This window comes from Theobroma umbraticum, unplaced genomic scaffold (assembly GCF_002168275.2).
Source record: "Theobroma umbraticum cultivar Fairchild unplaced genomic scaffold, ASM216827v3 scaffold_81.0, whole genome shotgun sequence".
In the NCBI taxonomy this organism is placed as follows: Eukaryota; Viridiplantae; Streptophyta; class Magnoliopsida; order Malvales; family Malvaceae; genus Theobroma; species Theobroma umbraticum.
Window position 1 is genome coordinate 2,219,771 of NW_018397268.1, and position 17,186 is coordinate 2,236,956.

Sequence of the window (17,186 nt, forward strand, 5' to 3'; positions counted from 1 at the left end):
TCTAATATTAGTTTATATTCATTCCCAATATTTTATCAGAATCTTTTGCTGCAAAGGCATGGTTGCTACACTAAATTATGACTCATGAATCATGAAACAAAAATGTGAAGGAAAGAAATAAATGATAGCACTAATATATAATTTCATCATCAATATTTTTTTTCCAATGCAATAAAAAAATATAATAATAGTATTAAAAACAACACGTCATGTATTATGAGTCTATATTTTTAATATAAAAAATATATCTAATAAATGTCTATATTTATATATTCAAATTTATCTTATCTCTTGTTGATATGAGATTCATAACATTATATCTTATCTAACTATGTAATGCTCTCGTTGTAATTTAATTTTAGTTTTATATTTTTTATAAAAATCTTATAAAATTTAAAATTATTTTAACATCATTTATCGCAACTCATATTTTTAACTTATAAGACATGAGCCGTTGACACTTAAAAACTTAGCTTTAGGCTTGCAAATGGCTAATTTTTCCGATGAGAAAATTTTTATGTAAATTGTAGAAAGATAGTGTCAATGTTCATGTTAAAATTACAATCATGGGCCCTTTGTTTTTCACTTTTTTAATCAAATTATCATTGAAATTTGATGTCGTATGATATGCCAACTATATTCAACACCATAATTTTGTAAACTGTTTAGATATCATTTGAATCAAAAATAAAACCCTTGACCTCGGCATAAAAATTTATCTTATTCCCACCAAGCATTATAATTAAACATCTTGATTTTAATATTAATTCAATCAAATAGTAAATTTTTACGATTAGGACACAAGAACTTCGATCATTCATTAGTTACCTACCGACCGTGTCAGAGTTAAATCTTAACTTAATCATGGTAATTAACAAAAATAAAAAAAAAATAAATTTTCCAAGTGTAACAAATCGAAAAAACCTTTGTAAAATGGTAAACGCCCACCATTCTATTCCTTCACGTATCTTGCTTTTTCTCTTTAGGCATCTTCTTCATGTCCAATCCGGGCCGCCGGGCCCCGGCTCTATTTTTTTCCCTCTGAATATAGCAACCTGGCCCACGTTCACAACTTCCCCTGCGCCACAAGACTCCACTGGTCATGCCCCGGGCCCCAGGCGCTCATTAAAAGACCACCCCTCCACCTCTCTCTCTCTCTCTCTGCACCCCCGGCTTCCGTTTCTCGATTTACGATGCACCGTTGGTGCGCATGGAGATAAGCTACGCATCTCCGAGTGCCGGCGACTTAACTTACTCGTCTTCCACCTCTTCAGGATCTTCCATGCCGTACCGACCCGTTAAAATTATCCCGCTCCAGCATCCCGATACGACGTCGTATGGGAGCTCGGGAGGTGGTTCTTCTTCTTCGTCGTTTTGGTCTAATTCTTTGTTTTCTGGATGGTGGTCGAAGATCAGGGGGATGACGATTATTGATTGGATCGGGATGGTTTTTCCTTGTTTCTGTTGGATTCGGACGTACAGATGGCGGGAGTATTTACAGGTTGATCTCATGGCTGGGACTACCGTTGGTATCATGCTCGTTCCGCAGGTGATTCCTTCCTCCGCCTTCCCAATAATGAAAAACAAACAAAACTGGAAAAAAGAAGAAAGAAATGATATTGAAAACGTTTTTCTTCGTTTGGTTACTGTGAAAATGAAAAGGAAAATGAAAGAAACGATAACAAAAACGGAATTGCGACTGTTAATATGCCGTCCTTTATGGCACCGTCAACTTAGCTTATTAACGAACTTTTCTTAAAAAAAAAAAATCCGGTTAACGAACTTTTGAATTTATTTTCCGGTTCAGTTTTTTTGATGACCGGTTCAGTTTCAGAAAGCGAAACCTTGCATTTATGATTTCGATAGACATTTGTTATTATTACTACTAGTTAATTTTATTTTTTAATATTTTAAACTACACAGAGGTTTATACCCTGTTTGGTTGCTGAGAAAACATGGAAAACGAAAACCAATAGAAAAAGAAAAAGGAAAATAAGAAGAAGCTTAAGGCTTTGGTAAATTCAGTTAAAGCGCACGTGAGCTAGCATTTACTTTTTGTTGGAATTTTTAGTTTAACTTTTTTCCCATATTTTCTTGGCAACCAATCAGATTTCTTAAGTTTTCGTTTTCCCTTCAGTTTCCGTCATTTTCTAGGCAACCAAAAGGACTTTTTCTCCGCTTATAATTGCAGAGTTTTTATTTTATCTATTCTTTCTCATGCACGTATGGCTCTTAAAGTGACCTGTTGGTTAAATGAAAACACATTACTGTTTCTGATAATATGATTGGATTTTGATGATTGGACTGATTTGATTTCTAGGAAAATGGATTATGGATGCGAAAGTTAAATCCAAAGTATAAAATTACGGGTTATTTATTTCCAGATTACATAAAAGTAAAAGGAAGGATTTACTTCAATCAAAGTGAAAGGATCAGATTCTGCTTTAACTTGATTTGTCGGTGCTCATTGTTTTCGCCAGTGCCATAAGCATTGGATTCTAATTTCATGATTTTGGCAGTTTATCACTTAAAAATGATTCTGAAGTTCCTGGAACTGATAGGGAATCAAATTTTGTGCTACAAAAGATGGGCTTTTGTTTTTGAATTCATGGACCCACCTTTTCTGTTTGATTTATTCACTGTTTGTTAAAGTTATGTAGTATATGAATTTACGACTTGGGGATTTGACTGTTTCTGGTATATGTCACCAGGCAATGTCATATGCAAAATTAGCTGGGCTTGAACCAATATATGGGCTATGTAAGTGACTATCAAATCAAATTCTTTTAGATTCGTTTTATATTAAAGAAGCTTGTTATGAAATAAACGAATATATTTACAGCTCAACTTCACATATAATTGAGTCTTTTTCTGGGTAAAAGAGTACATAATTTTGTAGAAAGGATGAAGTTTTTAAACTGGTGATCTAAAATTTATATCATAGAATGTTGATTCCATGTGGTGTTCGAACAGAGATATGCATCTTCAATGTATGATGAATTCCTAAATCTAAAACTTCATTGTTGCCATTGTGGAATATGAACTTGTCTTTGGCTATTTTTCACTCGTTGGTGGTGTCATATGACAGCTGATTATTGTCTTCTTAAACATTGTCACTTAAATTGCAGTTTATTATTTGTTTTTACTAATCCTGTTTATTTTGCATCTTGTTGACTTGGAATGTTACATGGCACGGCAGACTCTGGATTTGTGCCAATATTTATCTATGCTATATTTGGGTCATCTCGGCAGCTGGCAATTGGTCCAGTAGCATTGGTTTCCCTCCTGGTCTCCAATGTCTTAAGTGGGATTGCTGATTCATCAGATGCATTATACACAGAACTTGCTATATTGTTGGCGCTGATGGTTGGAATCCTGGAATGCATAATGGGACTATTGAGGTAGCACTGATCTTTTTTTGTCATCTGAGATTTGGTTTTGCATGTGCTAGTGACTGATAATTTGTGTATCATGCAATTATATGTGTGTATTCTTCCCAGCCATCTCAAATAGTTATCTCAAGTATATGCTCTTCTTAGAAAAACAATCACCAACCATCAGCAGGTTGAAATGTTGAGAATTCTAATTTTATGCTTGAGAGCATAAAATGCCATTGGCAAATATTCTACTATTTTACAGTTTTCAAACATAATTGAAGGGTAAAATTAGAGTCATCGTAGACTTAACTTTAAAGAGTATTATAGCTTTGTTCTTATATAGACAAGGTCAAGATGAATTACCGCATTTTAATCACCTATTTAGCATGTAGCTTATCCTTTTTCTTTAAGGATGGCAGAAATGGGGAATGAGGGCTTATACTATTTGTTGACTTCAAACTTACCTACTTTTTTCTTTTAACTTCAATGAGGTATTGATACTTTTATTTAAACAATTAAAAAAAGTGCTACGATCTAGAACTTCTGCATTATATACATTCATTTTTTCCATTCCTTTTGCCTCTAAACAGGAAATTATTCATCTACTTTTTCCTCCCTTTTCCAGGCTTGGATGGCTTATTCGTTTCATTAGTCATTCGGTGATTTCTGGCTTCACAACAGCTTCAGCCATTGTAATTGCTTTATCTCAAGCAAAGTATTTTTTGGGGTATGATATTGAACGAAGCAGCGAGATTGTGCCAATAATCAAGAGCATAATATCTGGAGCTGATGAGGTAGTCTTTTGCATGTCCAAGTGGTATTTAATTTACTGTAATATATCCGTATATCGATATATTGATTAAAGAAGGCATTAACCTTGATTCCGAACTTCAAAAAGTTGCATATATTCTTTTGGTTTAAGTAATAAAATTTTGGCTACTTCTAAGATGTACCTTGCAGTGGAAAAAGTTTTGAACTCTTGTCAACTGTGTCCTTACATGTTAGGCATAATCGGTTTTTCTCTTTGAATTTGAATGGTGAAATGGTTGGCCCCTGCAGCGGTGACATTACCATTTGTTTTTTTTCCCCCTGGATGGATGAACTCTAGGAATCTTAAGTAGAACTGGGTTGTGGCTTTGACCCTTCTTGTTTGCTGAACTGTTTGTTAATCTTTGTTTGCTGTCCATGTTGGTTGCATTGTATATAGTGATTATTGTGATACGTGAGACATCCATGTACTTTCCTTCATTTTCAGAAAATGTGTTTTGCTTTCTGCCTACAACTCATTCATTCCTTTCTTTAACACAGGTGGTATTTTTCGTTTTGTAGTTCTCATGGCCCCCTTTTGTAATGGGATCTATAATTCTTATAATACTCCAGACAATGAAGCATTTGGTACCAACTCTTTGCCTCTCTCTCTCTCTCTCCTTGCCCCCTTCACAAATCCCCTTCTATCTTTCTCTTAAACATTTTTTATTTATTTATTTTGTTGGCAATCAATTTGATGTTTCCTGTGTAGGGAAAATCAAGGAAGCACCTGAGATTCCTGCGAGCAATGGGTCCCCTGACAGCAGTTGTTCTGGGAACAACTTTTGTGAAGATATATCATCCATCATCTATTACTTTGGTGAGAATGTTGTAAATTCTTGCTTCAAATTATTGGATATTAAATCAGGCAACATAGTCACAGGAACACTATATCTTATTTTAATTAGTTTAGTTAAATGATACTAGAGCGTATGTTTATATGACAAAAGACATTCTTATAATCAGAGCTGATAAACAATGTTCTATGTTGATTAGGTAGGAGATATACCTCAGGGCCTTCCCAGCTTTTCCATCCCTAAAAGCTTTAAGTATGCAAAGTCGTTAATTCCAACTACAATTCTCATTACTGGTGTAGCCATCTTGGTAAGGAATTATATGACTCATTCTGCTAATATGGAATATCTGCTTTCAATTAGAGTTGTGACTGCTAATGGTAATAGTTCATTTTTTAATCTTAGGAATCTGTGGGAATTGCCAAAGCATTGGCAGCGAAAAATGGGTATGAGCTGGATTCAAATCAAGAGGTATAGATTGTGAAAATGTAGCACTACTGCCTCTATACTTGTTGTCATAATAATTAATCCTTTTCTCCATTAAGACAGGATTTTCTTCTCTATATTATACCACTCTTGCATGCTAATGTGCCTGTGGGTGCCAGGCGTACCCTGCACAAGATCAGACCATTTAGGTCTATACTACATAAGCTGGTGTTGATTTCCTAGCCTTTTTTATTAGTCATTGGTTTCTACTTTTAGAACAAATGAACTACCAGTTTTCAACAGCTCAACTCTCTCTCTATCTATCTCTTCCTCTTCTGGTGTAAATGTTTTGTCAACATTCAAATTTGAATATGTTCCTTGCTGTAGCTTCACATTTAAAAACTTTTTTTTAAAATTTGAACTAATGCAGTTAATGAATGTAATGGTTGTTAGTATACATGATGGTTTGTATACTGCAATATTTTAAGATTTGTGAGGACTAAAAGTTTGATAGGTGTCTCAACTGCATAGCTCACTGCTTAATTTTATTTTCACTTAGGAAAGTTAGTGCTAGTAAACTGTTGTGTTTGCCATATTTCCCCGAATGAAGCCTGTTAATGAATTTTTCCTTCTCTGTCAACAGTTGTTTGGTCTTGGTGTTGCCAATATCTTTGGTTCATTCTTTTCAGCATACCCCACAACAGGTGAGAGTTCTTCCTGGCCTGTTCTTGATTCAGAGCTTGACTGTTTCTGTTGCTTCTTTTCAATTTTATTCTTAACAATTTGTTTACCAAAAAATATTTGTTGCAAACTCAAGTTAACTGAATTTTGTTCTATATGTCATGTAGGTTCCTTCTCCAGGTCAGCTGTGAATCATGAGAGTGGAGCAAAAACTGGCTTATCTGGAATTGTAACAGGAATCATAATGGGTTGTGCTCTTTTGTTCTTGACTCCATTATTTGAATACATACCCCAGGTAAGCTATCAAGTTTGTGCATTTGATTTTGTTCTTGATTCCATTACTGGGAATGCTGCTTAAGCAAGGACTTTTCTCTTGGATCAATTATTACCATGTTTGTACTCTGCCATTATGTCTTTTTCTTCTCACTATGTGAATTTAGTTTGTGGGATCGGTGGACTCATATTTTGGATTTCCTTTTTTGTTGTGTATAGCTCAATTTCATTTTAGTATCATTGCAAGTATCTGGAAGAGGTATTATTATGAATACTAAGCATGGTTATGTGCGCTTCATTGCCTTTGCAGTGTGCTCTGGCTGCTATAGTAATCTCTGCTGTTATAAGCCTGGTAAGTAAGAGACAAGCCTGTGTTAGAACATTGTTCAAACTAGATTATGCTGCATTTATGCTTCAACGAATATTAGACCATACAATTTACTGTTTGCGAAAAATGTCTCAAATCAACTAGAGCACAAAAAAGATATTGCATAAAGTATTTGATATGTTTTATCAGATCTTACATTGAAATTTGTTTCTTCCGCATGTTAATGATTTCAGGTAGATTATGAAGAGGCCATTTTCTTATGGCGTGTAGATAAGAAAGATTTTCTTCTTTGGACCATTACAAGTACTACGACATTGTTCCTTGGAATTGAGATTGGTGTCCTTGTTGGGGTAAGTACTTTCGAAACAGCTGCATTAACATGCATGGGTTTCTTATGCCAATCAACATTATGTTTTTTCAGCATTTTTATTTTTACATACTAAAAGTATGCATCTGCAGATTGTATGTGGAATTTTGCTTCAATTCTTTATCCTCATACTCATTATTATTGTTTTTTTTTTAAAAAACAATCTATTCGCCCTGATTTTAAGTCCAAAGGTTGAATTTCACTCATGACCTGAGTCTCATATTAGGTGTAATTATAATTTGATTTTGATATTCCAGGTTGGTGTTTCACTTGCCTTTGTCATCCATGAATCAGCAAATCCTCATATTGGTAAGTGGACATCACCTACATCATGTCTTTAATTGTCATGTCCTATGTGCATATTGCATTTTTTCCTAGCATTTCAATTTCCACTTTTTCTGAACTTAAGATGATCTGAGATTGTTTTTGTCATCTGTTGTTCTCCTAATTGATGATGACAATTTACTTCATTATCTCTTTAACAATACCCAATCCCTTAGATTATCTATCAGGATCAACTTCAATATTCCTTGTCACCTTTCCAAATCTGCACGTTTACATAAGCTGTTGTGAAATTTTAATTTTGCCTTTCCTTTCCTTTTGTCCACTGGCACTTCAAGCTGCACATTGTGGACTTCAGTAATAGTTATTTCAGTTTTACACTGCCCTTTGCTTGAGACTACAAACAATTGAAGTTCTGAGCACTTGTTCGCTGAAAACATATGCTAGGAGTTCAACATGGGCAAAAAACCTGTAGTGTGGGTATTATTTAAATAAAAAGGGTTTCCTTAGTTACTCCGTTTGGCACTGAAAATTGATGCTAGTAGTTGAACATGGTATAGCTTTGTCGTTAATCACATTTGGGTTGATATTTAAATTATTCGCAATATGCTTGTACCTTAATCTGCCAAGTATTTAACAAAATGGAAATATATTGCAGCTGTCTTGGGGCGTCTTCCTGGCACCACTGTTTACAGGAATATTCAGCAGTATCCAGAAGCATATACTTACAATGGAATTGTGATTGTTCGTATTGATGCACCTATCTATTTTGCAAACATAAGTTACATAAAAGACAGGTGAAGATTCACGCTTTCCTCAATTAATAAACTGGCTTTGGTACCTCGCATCTTTGAATTCCTTTGCCAAAATTTTTTACTTAAACATACTTTTGACATCAATTTGAGAATTTAAATTTACAATGTTGATTCATCTGTCAGGTTACGAGAGTATGAAGTTGTGGTTGATAAATCAACAAGGCGTGGACCAGAAGTTGAAAGAATTTATTTTGTGATTTTGGAGATGGCACGTATGTCTTATTTATACCACGAACAGTTCTCATCATGTCCTAAGATGATCATTTTGTGCCCAATGCCTAATTGCTTGTCAGAAAGAGGCATTGCTTATGGTTTCATAGTATTAAATGTATCTAGTCATATTTGGGTGATTTGGGGTTCCTGAAGTATCTAGAGACGCTACAGAACTTTTTCTTTCTTCTCCTGCATTAAATGAGATCTTGTTGACACAGTGCAGTTTCTTATAAGCCAAATGTTCCTTTGATTCTATTGCAGCTGTCACATACATCGACTCTAGTGCTGTCCAAGCCCTGAAAGACTTGCACCATGAATACAAATCACGGGATATCCAGGTTGAGTACTCTTATTGATTAAGTGTGAATGTTTTAGGCTGACTATGAGCTTTAAGTAAAACTTCTAAGACATGAATCTTTTGCAGATAGCCATCTCCAATCCAAACCGGGAAGTCCTGTTGACCTTATCAAAATCCGGCGTGATAGAGTTGATTGGTAAAGAGTGGTACTTTGTGAGAGTGCACGATGCAGTCCAAGTTTGCCTCCAGCATGTTCAGAGCATAAAAGAAGCTTCCAAGACATCAGATCCATCACCTGAGGAAAAACCAAGTTTCTTCCAGAGATTTCTTAAACAGAGAGGGGAGGATGTATTAGTCGCAAACCTAGAGTCAGGTAGTAGCAATCCTTCGGATTCAATGCACAGTGACCCCCAACTGGAGCCGTTGTTGTTCCGAAAGCCTTGAGACTTGCCTGCTCCTGAAGCAAATAGTATGGCAATGCCATTTTTTAACAAGGCATTTCCGATACAGGGACTGTTATTCAATTGTTCCATTTGTAAAGGTCGATTGTTTATTTCAAATGTACTGGAAAAAGGAGTGAAAATAAAAACAAAAATGGGGAAAGGGTTTGATTGATTCCTTGCAAATAGGTTTGTTTGTTGTAAAAGGGAATGCAATCAAGTAAAGATTAGGAGTAAGGACTTCAATTCTTGTATGCATTGCTTCCGAACCAGATTGTACCATTAATCTATTTATCTTATTTGTTAGCTATGTGAAACTGCTTGATTCTATCATTACAACTGCATTTTTAACTTGATATATCAATTTTTTTACTCGAGAAAAATAACGTTTTCTAACAATAAACACATACGTTATCACGGATTCAAATATTCGTTTGAATATGAAACCCATTTTCAATTTCCTACACAATTTTCTTTGCACTACAAAAGATTTCGATTACAAATGACAGTTTGAGAGGATTGAAAGGGATTACTGGTACTTCTCTTAGTTGGTGTTATTTGTCTCCCACATCGACAGGGAGTGGTACTGATGTTGCATGGTGTTTTTTAAATCCCATATCGAAACAGCGCAGCCAAGCCAGACCCAGTTGGCCTAAATAAATACGACGCAAGGTGCAACTGAGAAACTTGCCTTAAACTAATGAGTAAGGAAAACAAAGCGAGCGGTGGGAACCGTTTGCCGCGCCCAACCTATATGGTGCGCAAGAATTTGTGGAGGGGCGATAGGCTGGCCGAGTGCTGACGCTGCGCTTACTTTGTGCAGAACTCGCTCGGGCGGGCCTCCCAATCCAATCCCTAATTATTTGCAGCCAATTTTAGCCCTTCAGTTAATGAAAATTATATCTTATCTAATGAATCTAGAGAAGGTTGGAGAATTATTGGAAATTTATGCTAACTGGACAAATTTTTTGTCAATTGTCTCAAAATTAATGTGTTTTATCACCGATTATACGTTCAAACTTCAATCCATTATAAGATATCATTGATTACAAGATTTTGAATCGGTTATCCACGAATATCCAGACTAACCGATTATGATATATTGAGAATATCTGAAACGCGAATAATAACTCTAACCGATTATGAGATATTAAGCTGGTTATTCACGATGATCTGAAACTCGAATAATAAGTATCATGGATGGTGTAATTTGCTTGCTTGGGGAAAAAGTTGGTAGCTCGATTAAAGATGGTGTAATTCATAGTAGTGATAATTTGTAGCATGGAATTGCTATCACATATCTAATCTCTAGTACCATTCCACCATCAGAGTTGACACTGATTACAACTAAGGAATCACTAAGAAATCTTTATATTATATCTAATTTGGCATTTTAACTTAGAAATAATTTGGGTTTCTACAGTCAGTTTGTTTTTTTCTTATTCTTTTCTTTCTATTCAAAACATTTTAATCAATGGAAAACTTTCTCTTCTATGTATTTCTATCAGTCTCTATCAATGTGAATTGCTGTTAGTACATTTTAATTTTTTTCTGATATTTCAGATAAAATCTCAATTTGATATTGTGAAAAATTAAAAGTGAATAAAAAACTCTTTTTTTATTCTGTTTTATTTTATTTTTTAATGAATTGCATAGTTTAATCTATTTATTTGCTGATATTACATTTTAATGAACGAGAAAAAGACATAAATTGTAGGGAATATTTTGAATGAAATATCATTTTCTCTAATAAAAGATTAAAGGTGGATTAATAAATTTCTACCATTTTTCTTTTTCCATCTTTGAGCAAGGGAAACAATCAGATTGCAAACTCAAAACCAAATTCTTTTTCTATTTTGAACATGGTTTCACATCAAGTTGGAGAATCCTGCTCTATCTTACCGACAAAAGTCCTTTGCTTAGGTAAAATGGGCAAAAAGTTGCTGTCCCAAATTAAAGATCAAATTATTCATAGTACTAATAACTTGTACTATGGAATTCCCATCACATATTTAATCTTTAGCATTATTTAGTGTCACGAAAAAAATATTTTTATCTCATATTAGATAAAAACGGGAGATCTTGAATTTTTTATAAGTGAATAGGGGGTGTTTGTGAGGGAGAGTAATGATGTCGTGACACCAGGACCTACCTAGACCCTTTCTTTTTTATGTCCCAGGAGTTCCTTGACTTGACACTTTGTTTGCATCTGACCTGAGGAATCAATAGGAAAGTTCCTTGACTTGATACTTTGTTTGCATCTGACCTGAGGAATCAATAGGAAATTAAAATTATCTATGTTAATGAATGACTGATTTGGTACAAGGCAAACAGACAATGCTTGGTTTGAGTTGAATTCACTTACTAAGAAACCACTCTTGGTCATTGTCTGTATCTTACAACCTGATTGAGCTGTTTATTGTTTGGATTGTAAGGGGAATGGATCCTTTGATTTTCAATGGTTCTAACATATGGGTAAAAATTCTGAAGGCTTTTCTTTGAATTGGATCCTTTGATTCCTTTTCATAAATATGGACAAAGACTTCCTAGAGTTTGACACTGTGTTTGCTACTGACTTGAGGAAATCAATAGTAAAATTTTTGTTTTCTTTGCCATTTTTCACCTGGAAATAATTTAAGCTGCTCCTTTTCTACAAAGTTCTTTGCAACTTTCCTGTGGATGGGTGATTTAGCAGTTTCATATAAAGTTATAGGACAGGAGTGGCAGCCTATTATCTTCAGCTGTCGTAAGAAAAATGAACAACCCAACCAGGAAAAGGTTTACCTCACCCTATCGATATTTAGTTGTCTTCAGCATTTTGCCTTTATTTCTGGTATTTTGTTTCCCAATTCTTATCTTTAGCTGACATTATACGTTACATATATAATTTTGGATTACACAATGAGATTGTAAGGTGCCCCTTGGGAAACATGTTATATGGCATGTGAGGTGTAAGCCCCTTCATTTTCTTTCCCTTTGGACTCTATTCCAATAGTAAGAATCATGCAATATCATTTTCTTTGTCCCTTACTGATGTTTCTAATGTCATCTTTTGGATTTTATGGGCACCAGGTGCAGTTGTTTCTCTTCCTTTGGGTGGTAAATCTCTAGCTTGAAAGAGAGCCATTTGCCTACTGGAAACTGAACATAATTAATACTTCTGCATGCTATAGGGGATTGGATAAGCTGCTCAGCTCATCCACTAAATATGGATCATATCTAATTTCACCCGCCTGGTTTTATCTCTCAATTTGTGATCACAAGCAGATGAAAGAGCAACCAGCTGCTGTCCTTCACAAACTATACACTTTAAATTATAGTCTGTGTCCCCTTCTCTCTCTCTCTCTCTTTGAATTGGAAAGGGTAATATCCGAATTCAATTTTTTGAACAAAAGATACATATGTCATGATTGAGTCAAATGTTTGGATTTCTCTCTATGTTTTGTATGTTTGTATGTGACGAGATATATATATTCACCTGTAAATATATAAAAGTATTACATTTTAATATTTTATATACATACATGTATATGTATATATGTAGAGATACTTAAGACAAAGTCAAGTTATATAAAGAAGTTGTAAATTAGACATCCTAGTGAAACATTGAAAAGTTTTGTCATTTTAAGCAATTTAACTATGATAATGTTTCATCTCGTCTGGCTAATGATTAATGCTTAGGCTGGACTTAAGCTTGTTGATGTAGGCTCAAACCCTATTTTGGGAACATAATTAAATAAAACCAATGATAATAAATTATTTATTTTGGTAATATATAGTATATCAATAAACAAAATCAATGTAATAAATCACGATTTCAAAGTGATCGGTTTATAAAAAAAAAAACAGTATTTTAAAGATAGATTCAAAAACTCGAAAATAGTTGATTAAGTAAATTTAAACTACGAAAGATATGATTTTTGTTAATACGAAGAAAATTCATAGCTTTGTCTAAATAGTTACCCTCTACTGTTGAATAGGATATTTCGCCTTTACCAATTGTTGTGGATAAAAAGGTTGTACCTGGAAAATTCAATGGAAGTGGTAATTACTTTGGGTTCTTGATTCTGAACCAATGAGGGATGGACACGTCATGGAGCTCAATCTGAAATGATATCAAAATCATGGCTATGTGGTTGCGTAGGCGCCTCCATCTTTTACCATGAGCTACACATGCTGTCGATCTATATTTTGTAATTATTGGATCCCTCCCTTTGCCGGACCACTCATGACAATGGCTTTGATTAGACAACAGTTTGCCCTTTTTCTGCTTCTCCAAAATCAAAACAAATATACATATATTTGCGTACGTGTGGATAACCTTTGCAACTGGTTCTTGAATGGATGCAAGTAGGCATGTATTCTGAAGAAAATATCTCGGGGGGAAGGGAAAGGGTCTCATTTTGTTTCAGTTTTTAGTTTATTTTGTCATGGACAACTGCCCAATGAATTATTGTTGTGCATGGTGGAGGGGAATTTGGTGATGAAGTAGAGGAAAGGAGACAAAGCTGTCAGTAATTCCAGATCAGGACAGGGTTTCTGATACGCCAAAAGGTAAAACTTTTGAACTGAGTGCTCTCTCTCTCTTCTTTTCTACTATCCTGTTTTGAGTCTAGAATTCTTGTACAAGGTAGGCCATGTTTAATTTTGAGTTGGGATTTCCTAGGTGATCATCTGACATATATAGCTAGGCTGCTGCAAATTCTATGCATGGTAAAACTTCACCTAGCCTGGTTAGCTTGCATGTAGGAGGATATTACAGGATCCAGTGTCTATCTCACGTCCTTTTACCAATCAAGTTACACAGTTTAAATGGAATACATTGACTTGGTCCTGGCGAAATAACCATGGAAGGTAATCAGAGTGTCACAACAACAGAAGGAATAAAAGCTATCAATCGAAATTAATTATAATAAGATCCCGAAATTTGTAGGGGCCGGCCTAGTTCTCGCATTGAAAAGCTAAACCAGCCACTGAAGGTGATTGGGAGAGCAATTGAATGCATTTTGTGCTCTTTAGAGCAAATACCTGAAAGAACCCAAGCTTTCGATTGCTCTTTCCTCAACAGAATTATTGCAAAGCCACATCACAGCATGGGCAGGTTTTGTATGCTTCTGAAAACCACAAAAAAATCATGCTAGATGTTTGATTAAACAAAAAAGGGTTGGCTCAATCGATCAGTACATTCGACTGTTTCCATGTAAATGATACTACTACCATTAATGGTCCCCTTTGTTGATAGCTAATTTTCAATGCACGATACCTGCAAAGTACAACAGGAACAAGGACCCAGCTACATATAGCTGGAAAGACATGGAAAATGAAAAACAGTCCTTCAATAGTTTCAGCAGGGGGAGGGTTTGAGTTGTGAGAGGTTGTAGCGAAAGGGAGTGGATCATTCAGGGAACTGCTCAAGGATTCCAACTGGGTGTAGCTGGGTTTGTCTGTTTGGAGGAATTGTAGAGCGGTTAGGACCCACTTATCACGTGGAGGGGGATTGCCTAGCTGCAAATCCTAGAAGACAAAGAAATGGTCATTTACAAATCTCCTCTAATCTCCTCCTAGCCAATTATCATCTATCTCCCACGTGGGGCTGCTGGACCCATCCTCCCCCTTTCGGTTTGCCCTATATTTATTCTCTTGTGCACCCCCCAAGTTTGCTGCTTCCTATTTGCACCAGGATCACTTTCTTGATTCATCAATTACTTTCCCCATTCTCTTTTTTGAGTTTCGCAAGAAAAAAGAGGCAAGAGTTTGGTTCAGGATCAAGGGTATCATAAAGCATGGGGGATTCTTCATCATCATATATTCACCTGGTGATTCTATACTACAATCTGATATCCTATTTGTTAAAATTAGAATACATAGATACATATTGTTTTTCATTTTGTTGGTGCTGATGCTGTAATTGTTGCAGGTGCAGCATCTGATTGAGAAGTGTTTGATCTTCAACATGACGAAAGAAGAGTGCATGGAAACACTCTCCAAACATGCAAACATCAAGCCTGTCATCACTTCTACTGGTTCGTTCTATTTCTTTTCCTACTCTTTTCTTTTTCAATCCTGCATGCACCAAAAGAGAAGAAAATCACACATGCATACAGAAAACACACGCACGAAAGAGCTGTTGTATGATTTGAAATGAACCTGAGTAGGCAACAAAAACTCGCAAACATGATTTGCCAGTTTTGACTTTGCTTATATTATCTGTAATGTACTTCTGATGCAGCTATAGCCAGCGATACAAAGAACCTGTCAATCTGTATAAAATTCTGCTTTAGCTGGGGTCTGTTTCTTCTCATATCTTGATCTATCGACCTAACGAAAAGTCAACCTCTGATCTGATAGAGCCAGTAAGTTATACTATAAGTGAACCTGGCAACCCAAGTAGGTTTCTGCTTTAGCCTTTGCTATCTCATACCATGATCAGCTGAGAGAACCTTTGATCAAGTCAAGCCTGAGTATATAGCCTTCTTGTCAAATCAAGCATCTTCTGCTTAAGCTTGGCTCTTCTCAATATTTCATGATCCTGAACCCAATACTAGAACACCAAGTAAACAATTCAGGGTCTCATCTCTGTCTAAAATTTCAACATCGCTTTCTCAGCTTGACTTTATTGGGTTTTCTTTTCTCTTGGTTTTTACGTGAAGAATAGCATACATGATTATGCTTAAATGGTAATTGTGTTACAGTTTGGAATGAACTTGAAAAGGAAAACAAGGAATTCTTTGAAGCCTATGCACAATCCCAGAGCAAACAAGACCGAATGTCCACGGAAGAGACCAGTCAAATGATCCAGAAGATGATCTCGGATTCCCCTAAAGACCCCGACGAATAACATTGCCCCTCGAAAACGATCTGTCGTTGGTGTTCTGGTTGGTAGTTAGCCCTCTCCTACACCCCTAAGCTCCTCTACACATCCAGCCAAACACTACACAGCACAAAATTTAATTGAGAGTCCTTTCAACCTTTGAAAGTGGTCCTATTTCACATGTTCAATACGGAAGATCACGGCGCATTATCAGGGTCCCCTTTCAAATAAAATCTAGACTACCCTATAATTGAATATTCAATAATTACATACCATGCCATAATGTTGTGTCAACGTCTTAGGAAAAAATTTCGAGGAACTGCACGAAAGGGTATTCTTGTAATTTCATTATCTTCGTCGCATTTACTTTGCTTACTGTATATGTACCTATGTGCTGAATGATGATTCGATCATTATGTATGTACTTATATGAAGCGCTGAAGATTGTATGAATCTTTTCCTCTGTGCGAATAGAAGGGATTGCTTTGGTTTCTTATGCTAAAGAAAAGGGCGGTGGCAGCATCTGGAATCCGTGTCTTCCTGTGTTTCAGCACAAAATTTTTTTGGCTCTGTTTTGTCTGATAGCATATGTGGCTGGTTCTGGCTTTCGTATGTTAACATTATTGTAGAGTAAAATAAAAAACAGTGGGAACTCCTTGCATCCTGGTCACAGTCATGAATTTTTTGATGTATGTGAAGGTGATGTTTACGGTCCTGGTCGAAGCCAGTGGTCTGGAATCATCCAGTGTCTATCAGGGTATTCAATGTAATGTTTCTTCTGGCATTAAATGAATGGAAAGTTCAGTGATTAACACTTAAAACAGGGGCAGGAGTGTGCAGTTTGCATCTGACAATGATTGTATGATCATGCTCAAGTACCTCAAAACAACTTTGGACCACCCCTGGAAGGCAAATGCTCTGCTCCCACCCTAGGTTATGTGTATTCTTTCATTTGTTGTTGTGCTAGTGGTCTAGTTGTTTTCTGATATCTGATGAAGGGTCAGTTTTTTTTTCTCTTAATTCATGTTGAATATTGTCCTTCAATTTCTCTCTGTTTAAGATAAATTCATAACTTCCAATCTAAGCCAACTACAACTTTTCTCCACTAACAATCTATCTATACTTGACCTAATGGTTTGCTATCCCTCCATCAGAACTCAGAAAAGTGCTCAAATATAAAACAAGTCAGCGTGAGCAAGAGATTCTTGCCCAGTTTTAAGGTCTGCCTTGTAGGGGTATGTGACCTGATCTATTCCATGATTACATCATCTTTT

The 17,186-nt window shown here is 35.7% G+C and overlaps 2 protein-coding genes and 1 non-coding gene across 7 annotated transcripts; all 3 read left to right on the top strand.

Annotated features, from left to right (window-relative positions):
- Window positions 1–1,066: 1,066 nt before the first annotated feature.
- On the top strand, window positions 1,067–9,411 carry LOC110425246 (sulfate transporter 4.1, chloroplastic-like). Of its 4 annotated transcripts, none has more exons than XM_021440106.2 (17): window positions 1,067–1,549; window positions 2,712–2,760; window positions 3,200–3,401; window positions 4,003–4,171; window positions 4,707–4,772; window positions 4,897–5,004; window positions 5,181–5,288; window positions 5,384–5,449; window positions 6,048–6,108; window positions 6,253–6,380; window positions 6,669–6,710; window positions 6,920–7,036; window positions 7,311–7,362; window positions 7,994–8,132; window positions 8,274–8,358; window positions 8,625–8,701; window positions 8,788–8,926. In XM_021440106.2, the coding sequence occupies exons 1-16, from the start codon at window positions 1,211–1,213 to the stop codon at window positions 8,661–8,663; spliced, it is 1,770 nt and encodes a 589-aa protein (XP_021295781.1). In that variant the 5' UTR covers window positions 1,067–1,210; the 3' UTR covers window positions 8,664–8,701; window positions 8,788–8,926. The 4 variants fall into 4 exon arrangements, with proteins under 4 accessions (XP_021295781.1, XP_089641272.1, XP_021295780.1 ...); XM_021440105.2 differs by having other exon boundaries at window positions 1,069–1,549; window positions 8,274–8,362; window positions 8,788–9,411; XM_089785147.1 differs by lacking the exon at window positions 2,712–2,760 and having other exon boundaries at window positions 1,414–1,549; window positions 8,274–8,362; window positions 8,788–9,411.
- Window positions 9,412–9,788: 377 nt separating this feature from the next.
- Window positions 9,789–9,946, top strand: LOC149526626 (U12 minor spliceosomal RNA). Its single transcript, XR_016351812.1, has one exon. It is a non-coding gene; the product is annotated as a U12 minor spliceosomal RNA (small nuclear RNA).
- Window positions 9,947–14,753: 4,807 nt separating this feature from the next.
- LOC110425200 (uncharacterized) lies at window positions 14,754–16,733 on the top strand. 2 transcript variants are annotated; one of them, XM_021440034.2, is made up of 3 exons: window positions 14,754–14,917; window positions 15,025–15,124; window positions 15,794–16,733. In XM_021440034.2, exons 1-3 carry the CDS (start codon window positions 14,885–14,887, stop codon window positions 15,937–15,939), a joined length of 279 nt encoding a protein of 92 aa, XP_021295709.1. In that variant the 5' UTR covers window positions 14,754–14,884; the 3' UTR covers window positions 15,940–16,733. The 2 variants fall into 2 exon arrangements, with proteins under 2 accessions (XP_021295709.1, XP_021295708.1); XM_021440033.2 differs by having other exon boundaries at window positions 14,755–14,917; window positions 15,019–15,124.
- Window positions 16,734–17,186: the final 453 nt, after the last annotated feature.

What these genes read in the sequence shown, in the direction of transcription:
- LOC110425246 (XM_021440105.2), top strand. Translation starts at nt 1,211, where the DNA reads ATGGAGATAAGCTACGCATCTCCGAGTGCCGGCGACTTAACTTACTCG. An exon ending in TCCAGACAATGAAGCATTTG is followed by an intron (nt 4,773 to 4,896) that starts GTACCAACTCTT and finishes TTTCCTGTGTAG; the next exon opens with GGAAAATCAAGGAAGCACCT. An exon ending in TTCAGCATACCCCACAACAG is followed by an intron (nt 6,109 to 6,252) that starts GTGAGAGTTCTT and finishes TATGTCATGTAG; the next exon opens with GTTCCTTCTCCAGGTCAGCT.
- LOC110425200 (XM_021440033.2), top strand. Translation starts at nt 14,885, where the DNA reads ATGGGGGATTCTTCATCATCATATATTCACCTG. An exon ending in CATCATCATATATTCACCTG is followed by an intron (nt 14,918 to 15,018) that starts GTGATTCTATAC and finishes TAATTGTTGCAG; the next exon opens with GTGCAGCATCTGATTGAGAA. An exon ending in GCCTGTCATCACTTCTACTG is followed by an intron (nt 15,125 to 15,793) that starts GTTCGTTCTATT and finishes ATTGTGTTACAG; the next exon opens with TTTGGAATGAACTTGAAAAG.